The sequence below is a fragment of the Littorina saxatilis genome, linkage group LG14 (assembly GCF_037325665.1).
Source record: "Littorina saxatilis isolate snail1 linkage group LG14, US_GU_Lsax_2.0, whole genome shotgun sequence".
NCBI lineage: Eukaryota > Metazoa > Mollusca > Gastropoda > Littorinimorpha > Littorinidae > Littorina > Littorina saxatilis.
This window is the reverse complement of record NC_090258.1, coordinates 44,711,022-44,721,021: the sequence shown is the minus strand read 5'-3', so window position 1 is coordinate 44,721,021 and position 10,000 is coordinate 44,711,022. Positions and strand designations below refer to the sequence as shown.

Here is a 10,000-nt window from a genome sequence, read left to right as displayed (position 1 = left end):
ATCATCCCAACATTGTGTGACTGTGGTGTGTCATGGATACAAATCATCCCAACATTGTGTGACTGTGGTGTGTCATCGATACAAATCATTCCAACATTGTGTGACTGTGGTGTGTCATGGATACAAATCATCCCAACATTGTGTGACTGTGGTGTGTCATGGATACAAATCATTCCAACATTGTGTGACTGTGGTGTGTCATGGATACAAATCATCCCAACATTGTGTGACTGTGGTGTGTCATCGATACAAATCATCCCAACATTGTGTGACTGTGGTGTGTCATGGATACAAATCATTCCAACATTGTGTGACTGTGGTGTGTCATGGATACAAATCATCCCAACATTGTGTGACTGGTGTGTCATGGATACAAATCATCCCAACATTGTGTGACTGGTGTGTCATGGATACAAATCATCCCAACATTGTGTGACTGGTGTGTCATGGATACAAATCATCCCAACATTGTGTGACTGTGGTGTGTCATGGATACAAATCATCCCAACATTGTGTGACTGGTGTGTCATGGATACAAATCATCCCAACATTGTGTGACTGTGGTGTGTCATGGATACAAATCATCCCAACATTGTGTGACTGTGGTGTGTCATGGATACAAATCATACCAACATTGTGTGACTCTGGTGTGTCATGGATAACAATCATCCCAACATTGTGTGACTGTGGTGTGTCATGGATACAAATCATCCCAACATTGTGTGACTGTGGTGTGTCATGGATACAAATCATCCCAACATTGTGTGACTGTGGTGTGTCATGGATACAAATCATCCCAACATTGTGTGACTGTGGTGTGTCATGGATACAAATCATCCCAACATTGTGTGACTGTGGTGTGTCATGGATACAAATCATCCCAACATTGTGTGACTGTGGTGTGTCATGGATGCAAATCATCCCAACATTGTGTGACTGTTGTGTGTCCCAACATTGTGTGACTGTGGTGTGTCATGGATACAAATCATCCCAACATTGTGTGACTGTGGTGTGTCATGGATACAAATCATCCCAACATTGTGTGACTGTGGTGTGTCATGGATACAAATCATTCCAACATTGTGTGACTGTGGTGTGTCATGGATACAAATCATCCCAACATTGTGTGACTGTGGTGTGTCATGGATACAAATCATCCCAACATTGTGTGACTGGTGTGTGTCATGGATACAAATCATCCCAACATTGTGTGACTGGTGTGTGTCATGGATGACAATCATCCCAACATTGTGTGACTGTGGTGTGTCATGGATGACAATCATCCCAACATTATGTGACTGTGGTGTGTCATGGATGACAATCATCCCAACATTGTGTGACTGTGGTGTGTCATGGATACAAATCATACCAACATTGTGTGACTGTGGTGTGTCATGGATACAAATCATCCCAACATTGTGTGACTGTGGTGTGTCATCGATATAAATCATCCCAACATTGTGTGACTGTGGTGTGTCATGGATGACAATCATCCCCAAAATGTGTGCAGATCTGGAGCCGTTCACTGCCCAGTGCGAGATGGATGCCAACAAGGGAGTCACTGTCATCAATAACGGGAATGGCGGTGGTGTGAGTCATATTTGCGTGTGCGTAGAGGGGGGGTAGGTGGATTGGTGCGGGGAGGGGCGGAGGGGGGAGGGAGAGGTTGGTGTTGGTATTAATTTTTGGCATTGTTGGGGGTTGCGGACAATATCTTTAAGCAAGCGCTCCGCTGCCTTTATATTGAGCTCCAAAATAATCCATACACGTGCATGAGGTGAAATGAGAATGTGCAAAGAATGCGCTGGGTCGTTGCAAAGAATGCGCTGGGTCGTTGCAAAGAATGCGCTGGGTCGTTGCAAAGAATGCGCTGGGTCGTTGCAAACTACCAGTGTGTGAAATTATAACACCGCTGGTTTTCGTTGCCCACGGCTTTCCGTTCATTTTGTGCGAGTGTTTTCTTCCGACTCGTTCAATCGTGAATATAATAAGTTCTCGTTGTTTGCTAACAGTTGAACCTGGCCTCAGGGAAGTCGTTCTCTATCAACTACCCGAATGCCTCACCTGCCCAGCTGACGGCTCTCAAGGACCGGTCAACGTCGTGCGTCCAGTCCGTCACCTTCACGGGCTGCTCCGGGGCCTCCGTCAGCATCGGTCAGTGCACGGCAGTTAGGCCGATATGCCATGTCATATATACTGTTCAAAAAAAGAAACGCATAGCTTGTAATATTTGGTTAATTTAGTTATATGGCTACAAGGATATCCACCAAACTGCAGAAAATGTTTATCTGGTCGTCGACCTTTCGTCCATTGCCACAAGTGAGCTCTGCACGTGACGCATGCGTTATCAGTGGCTACAATGTCAAAATTGCTCATTTGGCATGACCACTCGTCATGCTTCAGTGTAATCTCGTGAAACTCGGGGAATATTGAGCTCTCACCATGTCTTCCAAAACCCATAAAAGCGGATTGTTCGCCACAAAGAAATCAGACGACAATTCAGCGACGAAAGATGGCCCGATTGAGCAGAGAAGACCGCCAAATTGCATTGGGTCGTTTACAAGCAGGCCAAAGTCAAAGTGCAATCGCCAGGCACTTCCACGTGTCCCAGAGCACCATCAGTAGACTGTGGGTCAGGTTTCAAGCCACTGGCTCCGTTGCTGACTTGCCACGAGCGGGAAGACCAAGGGCGACAACTGCTGCTCACGACCGCTTCATACGGCTCCGCCACCTCCGGAATCGTTTCCTGTCGGCCTCATCTTCTGTCCAGGCTCTCCCCGGGCCACACCGATTATCGGACCAGACCGTGCGGAACCGCCTGCATGAAGCTGGTTTGAGAGCTCGCAGACCTCACAGAGGAGCTGTCCTCACCCGCCGCCATCGCCAGAACCGAGTGCAGTGGGGCAACCAGCACCTTCGCTGGACCGTCCGGAATCACTGGAGACACGTGTGGTTCAGCGACGAGTCCTACTTCCTGCTCCAGCGACATGATGGTCGGAGGAGGGTCTACCGGAGAGTAAACGAACGTTACGCGCCCAACTGTGTGGATGAGGCACCCGTTCATGGTGGTGGAGGCGTCATGGTGTGGGGGGCGATCAATACCGCTGGAAGGAGCACCCTGGTGCACGTCCAAGGGCGCATAACTGCCCAGCGATACGTGGAGGAAATTCTGCGCCCACACGCCCTTCCTCTTCTGGCTGACCAGGATGCCATATTCCAGCAGGACAACGCTCGCCCGCACACAGCACGACTCACCACCCAGTTCCTCACCGACCACCAAGTCCAGGTGCTTCCCTGGCCATCCATGTCGCCAGACATGAACCCGATAGAACACCTCTGGGATGAATTGGACAGACGTGTGCGCAGGCGAGAAGAAGCGCCGGCAAATCACCGCGATCTATTGCAGGCACTTCAGGAGGAGTGGGACACCATCCCACAGCAAGATATCCGGTATCTGATCCAGTCCATGCCCAGAAGGTGCCGGGCAGTTGTTGCTGCTCAAGGCAGTCACACCCCCTACTGACTTGACAGCCTCGGCACCCAATCGTATTGATTGACTGATTGATTTGAAGATGCAAATGAACTGTGTGTGCATTCAACTGTGTCCATACCAAATTTCAAACAAATAATCTAAATATTGGATTTTCTGTTAATTTTTTCGAAAAATAAAACAAATTTGGCAAGTAGCAACTATGCGTTTCTTTTTTTGAACAGTATAGTTCTGAGGCCGATTTGCCATGGCATATAGTTTTGAGGCCGATTTGCCATATCATAGCTCTGAGGCCGATTTACCATGTCATTGCTCTGAGGCCGATTTGCCATGTCATAGCTCTGAGGCCGATTTGCCATGTCATTGCTCTGAGGCCGATTTGCCATGTCATAGCTCTGAGGCCGATTTACCATGTCATAGCTCTGAGGCCGATTTGCCATGTCATTGCTCTGAGGCCGATTTGCCATGTCATAGCTCTGAGGCCGATTTACCATGTCATAGCTCTGAGGCCGATTTGCCATGTCATAGCTCTGAGGCCGATTTGTCATGTCATAGTTCTGAGGCCGATTTGCCATGTCATAGCTCTGAGGCCGATTTGCCATGTCATAGCTCTGAGGCCGATTTGCCATGTCATAGCTCTCAGAGCGACAGACAGACAGTTTGAGTGTGTTTGTGTGTGTGTGTGTGTGTGTGAGTGTGTGTGTGTGTGTGTGTGTGTGAGTGTGTGTGTGTGTGTGTGTGTGTGTGTCAGTGCGTGTGTGTGTGTATGTGTGTGTGTGTGTGTGTGTGTGTGTGTGTGTGTGGTTGACAAATCTCAGTGGTAGAGGCAAAAACACGATATTGTACACGCACACTACGAAGGAGCCAAAGATGTGCACCGTCGTTTTAGTTCTTTGGCTTACTGTTTCCTTACTTCTTAAACATTAATTGTCTGACAACTTGTTTTGTTTCTACAGACGGCATGACGTACAATAGCGGCAAGCCGCTGAGCGACGTGCTGGAGGGTCCCTGCAATGGCAAGAGCTGCAAGTGTGACTCGCCCATCAAGGCGTATGTAGCTCCCATCTCACTCACCTTTCTTCAACACACTATTGTCCTTAGTCATCAGTGGAAACCATCGCCCCAACAGCAGTCTTTCATTTGTCAGTTACACACGCATACACGCTCTGTACACACTCTGTACACGCGCTGTACACGCGCGTAAACAAACAAACGCGCACACACACACACACACACACACACACACACACACACACACACACACACACACACACACACACACTCACACACTCACACACACACCATCACACTGTCTGTCAGAGCCATAACAAGGCACATGGAAATAAATGTACACGTCATATATGTTCCTTTCTTTTCTCCCCTCAGAGCCATAACAAGGCACATAGAAATAAATGTACACGTCATACATGTTCCTTTCTTTTCTCCCCTCAGAGCCATAACAAGGCACATGGAAATAAATGTACACGTCATATATCTTCCTTTCTTTTCTCCCCTCAGAGCCATAACAAGGCACATAGAAATAAATGTACACGTCATATATCTTCCTTTCTTTACTCCCCTTTCTCCACCTCCAGCATTGCCAAGGACAAACTGCCAATCTACGAGATCAAAGGAGGATCCGCCAGTGTCACCATCGGCCCTCTCATGTGTTCAGGTAAAGGTCTTTTGCAAACCTTGTGCATGAATTGGCTCTCAACTCTTTGCAAATCTTACGGGTAAATTGTCTGTGAATTCTTTGCAAACCTTATTGGGAAACTGGCTCTAAACTCTTTTCAAACCTTGTGGTTAGACTGGCTCGTTTCAAACCTTATTTGGCTCTGAATTCTGTGCAAACCTTACTAACACAATGCACCGCTTCTCCTCCAGTCAAACATGTTTCCCACTGTTAACCATGCACGAACAGTTCCTTTGAATAAAGATACCACAAAGGATTTGATATAGTCCTGGAGGTGACCCTCATGGACACTCGCGCTTGATATAGTACTGGAGGTGACCCTCATGGACACTCGGGCTTGATACAGTACTGGAGGTGACCCTCACGGACACTCGGGCTTGATATAGTCCTGGAGGTGACCCTCATGGACACTCGGGCTTGATATAGTACTGGAGGTGACCCTCATGGACACTCGGGCTTGATATAGTACTGGAGGTGACCCTCACGGACACTCGGGCTTGATATAGTACTGGAGGTGACCCTCATGGACACTCGGGCTTGATATAGTACTGGAGGTGACCCTCACGGACACTCGGGCTTGATATAGTACTGGAGGTGACCCTCATGGACACTCGGGCTTGATATAGTCCTGGAGGTGACCCTCACGGACACTCGGGCTTGATATAGTACTGGAGGTGACCCTCACGGACACTCGGGCTTGATATAGTACTGGAGGTGACCCTCACGGACACTCGGGCTTGATATAGTACTGGAGGTGACCCTCACGGACACTCGGGCTTGATATAGTACTGGAGGTGACCCTCATGGACACTCGGGCTTGATATAGTACTGGAGGTGACCGTCACGGACACTCGGGCTTGATATAGTCCTGGAGGTGACCCTCACGGACACTCGGGCTTGATATAGTACTGGAGGTGACCGTCATGGACACTCGGGCTTGATATAGTCCTGGAGGTGACCCTCACGGACACTCGGGCTTGATATAGTACTGGAGGTGACCCTCATGGACACTCGGGCTTGATATAGTCCTGGAGGTGACCCTCACGGACACTCGGGCTTGATATAGTCCTGGAGGTGACCCTCACGGACACTCGGGCTTGATATAGTCCTGGAGGTGACCCTCACGGACACTCGGGCTTGATATAGTCCTGGAGGTGACCCTCACGGACACTCGGGCTTGATATAGTCCTGGAGGTGACCCTCACGGACACTCGGGCTTGATATAGTCCTGGAGGTGACCCTCATGGACACTCGGGCTTGATATAGTACTGGAGGTGACCCTCATGGACACTCGGGCTTGATATAGTCCTGGAGGTGACCCTCACGGACACTCGGGCTTGATATAGTACTGGAGGTGACCCTCACGGACACTCGGGCTTGATATAGTACTGGAGGTGACCCTCATGGACACTCGGGCTTGATATAGTACTGGAGGTGACCCTCATTGACACTCGGGCTTGATATAGTACTGGAGGTGACCCTCATGGACACTCGGGCTTGATATAGTACCGGAGGTGACCCTCACGGACACTCGGGCTTGATATAGTACTGGAGGTGACCCTCATGGACACTCGGGCTTGATATAGTACTGGAGGTGACCCTCACGGACACTCGGGCTTGATATAGTACTGGAGGTGACCCTCATGGACACTCGGGCTTGATATAGTACTGGAGGTGACCCTCACGGACACTCGGGCTTGATATAGTACTGGAGGTGACCCTCACGGACACTCGGGCTTGATATAGTACTGGAGGTGACCCTCATGGACACTCGGGCTTGATATAGTCCTGGAGGTGACCCTCACGGACACTCGGGCTTGATATAGTACTGGAGGTGACCGTCACGGACACTCGGGCTTGATATAGTACTGGAGGTGACCCTCACGGACATTCGGGCTTGATATAGTACTGGAGGTGACCCTCACGGACACTCGGGCTTGATATAGTCCTGGAGGTGACCCTCACGGACACTCGGGCTTGATATAGTACTGGAGGTGACCCTCATGGACACTCGGGCTTGATATAGTCCTGGAGGTGACCCTCATGGACACTCGGGCTTGATATAGTCCTGGAGGTGACCCTCACGGACACTCGGGCTTGATACAGTACTGGAGGTGACCCTCATGGACACTCGGGCTTGATATAGTACTGGAGGTGACCCTCACGGACACTCGGGCTTGATATAGTACTGGAGGTGACCCTCACGGACACTCGGGCTTGATATAGTCCTGGAGGTGACCCTCACGGACACTCGGGCTTGATACAGTACTGGAGGTGACCCTCATGGACACTCGGGCTTGATATAGTACTGGAGGTGACCCTCATGGACACTCGGGCTTGATATAGTACCGGAGGTGACCCTCACGGACACTCGGGCTTGATATAGTACTGGAGGTGACCCTCATGGACACTCGGGCTTGATATAGTACTGGAGGTGACCCTCATGGACACTCGGGCTTGATATAGTACTGGAGGTGACCCTCATGGACACTCGGGCTTGATATAGTACTGGAGGTGACCCTCACGGACACTCGGGCTTGATATAGTACTGGAGGTGACCCTCACGGACACTCGGGCTTGATATAGTACTGGAGGTGACCCTCACGGACACTCGGGCTTGATATAGTACTGGAGGTGACCCTCATGGACACTCGGGCTTGATATAGTACTGGAGGTGACCCTCATGGACACTCGGGCTTGATATAGTACTGGAGGTGACCCTCATGGACACTCGGGCTTGATATAGTACTGGAGGTGACCCTCACGGACACTCGGGCTTGATATAGTACTGGAGGTGACCCTCACGGACACTCGGGCTTGATATAGTCCTGGAGGTGACCCTCACGGACACTCGGGCTTGATATAGTACTGGAGGTGACCCTCACGGACACTCGGGCTTGATATAGTACTGGAGGTGACCCTCACGGACATTCGGGCTTGATATAGTACTGGAGGTGACCCTCACGGACACTCGGGCTTGATATAGTCCTGGAGGTGACCCTCACAGACACTCGGGCTTGATATAGTACTGGAGGTGACCCTCACGGACACTCGGGCTTGATATAGTCCTGGAGGTGACCCTCACAGACACGCGGGCTTGATATAGTACTGGAGGTGACCCTCACGGACACTCGGGCTTGATACAGTACTGGAGGTGACCCTCATGGACACTCGGGCTTGATATAGTACTGGAGGTGACCCTCACGGACACTCGGGCTTGATATAGTACTGGAGGTGACCCTCATGGACACTCGGGCTTGATATAGTACTGGAGGTGACCCTCATGGACACTCGGGCTTGATATAGTACTGGAGGTGACCGTCACGGACACTCGGGCTTGATATAGTACTGGAGGTGACCCTCATGGACACTCGGGCTTGATATAGTACTGGAGGTGACCCTCACGGACACTCGGGCTTGATATAGTACTGGAGGTGACCCTCACGGACACTCGGGCTTGATATAGTACTGGAGGTGACCCTCACGGACACTCGGGCTTGATATAGTACTGGAGGTGACCCTCACGGACACTCGGGCTTGATATAGTACTGGAGGTGACCCTCACGGACACTCGGGCTTGATATAGTACTGGAGGTGACCCTCACGGACACTCGGGCTTGATATAGTACTGGAGGTGACCCTCATGGACACTCGGGCTTGATATAGTACTGGAGGTGACCCTCATGGACACTCGGGCTGCTTATTACTGGGGAAAGCGAGCTGCTGTACAGTACGATGCTAGCCATTGATGTTGATGTTGATGTTGATGTTGATGTTCCTGCATGTGTGTATTGATGTTTCCAAGCCCTGAGACTGTTGCTGTCAATTTGGGTCCTTAAACGTGTGCATGTGAACATTAATTCTTCCGTCTCCGCCAATCAGAGATCTTCCCGCACTGCCAATCACACAAACTTGATATAATGATAATTGATTCTACTTTTTCGACCAATCAGAGATCTTCCCGCACTGCCAATCACACGAACTTGATATTATGATAATTGATTCTACCTTCTCCGCCAATCAGAGATCTTCCCGCACTGCCAATCACACACACACACTTAATGATAATTGATTCTACCTTTCGACCAATCAGAAATCTTCCCGAACTGCCAATCACACAAACTTGATATTATGATAATTGATTCTACCTTCTCTGCCAATCAGAGATCTTCCCGCACTGCCAATCACACAAACTTAACATTATGATAATTAATTCTACCTCGTCCGCCAATCATAGATTTTCCCTGACTGCCAATCACACACACTTAACATTATGACAATTAATTCTACCGTCTCCACCACAGAGATCTTCCCGGACTGCCAGTCGTACGCGTCGTTCATCGGCAAGAAGGGGGTGCTCGGGGAGAACAAGATCGCCAAGGATGTCTTGACCATCGACCCTGACGGTCCGGGAGATGGCGAGCCCTTCGTCGTCAAGTGCAACTTCAAGGAAACCTTGATCCAAAAACCCACCACCATTGGTGAGAGAGAGAGAGAGAGAGAGAGAGAGAGAGAGAGAGAGAGAGAGAGAGAGAGAGAGAGAGAGAGAGAGAGAGAGAGAGAGAGAGAGAGAGAGAGAGAGAGAGACAACAACAAGAGACAAATTCTTTATTTACGAGGGTAGTGGCATAAGCAAACAGGTGCTTTTTTACATCCAGCCCTCGCCCATGGGAGGGTTTAATCTAATGATAATACGTTTAAAACATGTTGGAATATCAATTAAAGAAGTAATAAAAACAAACAATGAACAAATGAGAGAGAGAGAGAGAGAGAGAGAGAGAGAGAGAGAGAGAGAGAGAGAGAGAGAGACAGAC

General features: G+C 49.7%; 1 protein-coding gene across 1 annotated transcript in view; it reads left to right on the top strand.

Moving 5' to 3' along the window:
* The window catches only part of LOC138946620 (mucin-19-like), a 148,160-nt gene that overhangs the window by 35,074 nt on the left and 103,086 nt on the right, over positions 1-10,000 (top strand). The window contains exons 17-21 of the mRNA XM_070318064.1: positions 1,511-1,590; positions 2,013-2,154; positions 4,447-4,540; positions 5,086-5,165; positions 9,491-9,667. Of these exons, the coding sequence (XP_070174165.1) occupies positions 1,511-1,590; positions 2,013-2,154; positions 4,447-4,540; positions 5,086-5,165; positions 9,491-9,667 (573 nt within the window). The remainder of the gene's footprint in view (positions 1-1,510; positions 1,591-2,012; positions 2,155-4,446; positions 4,541-5,085; positions 5,166-9,490; positions 9,668-10,000) is intronic.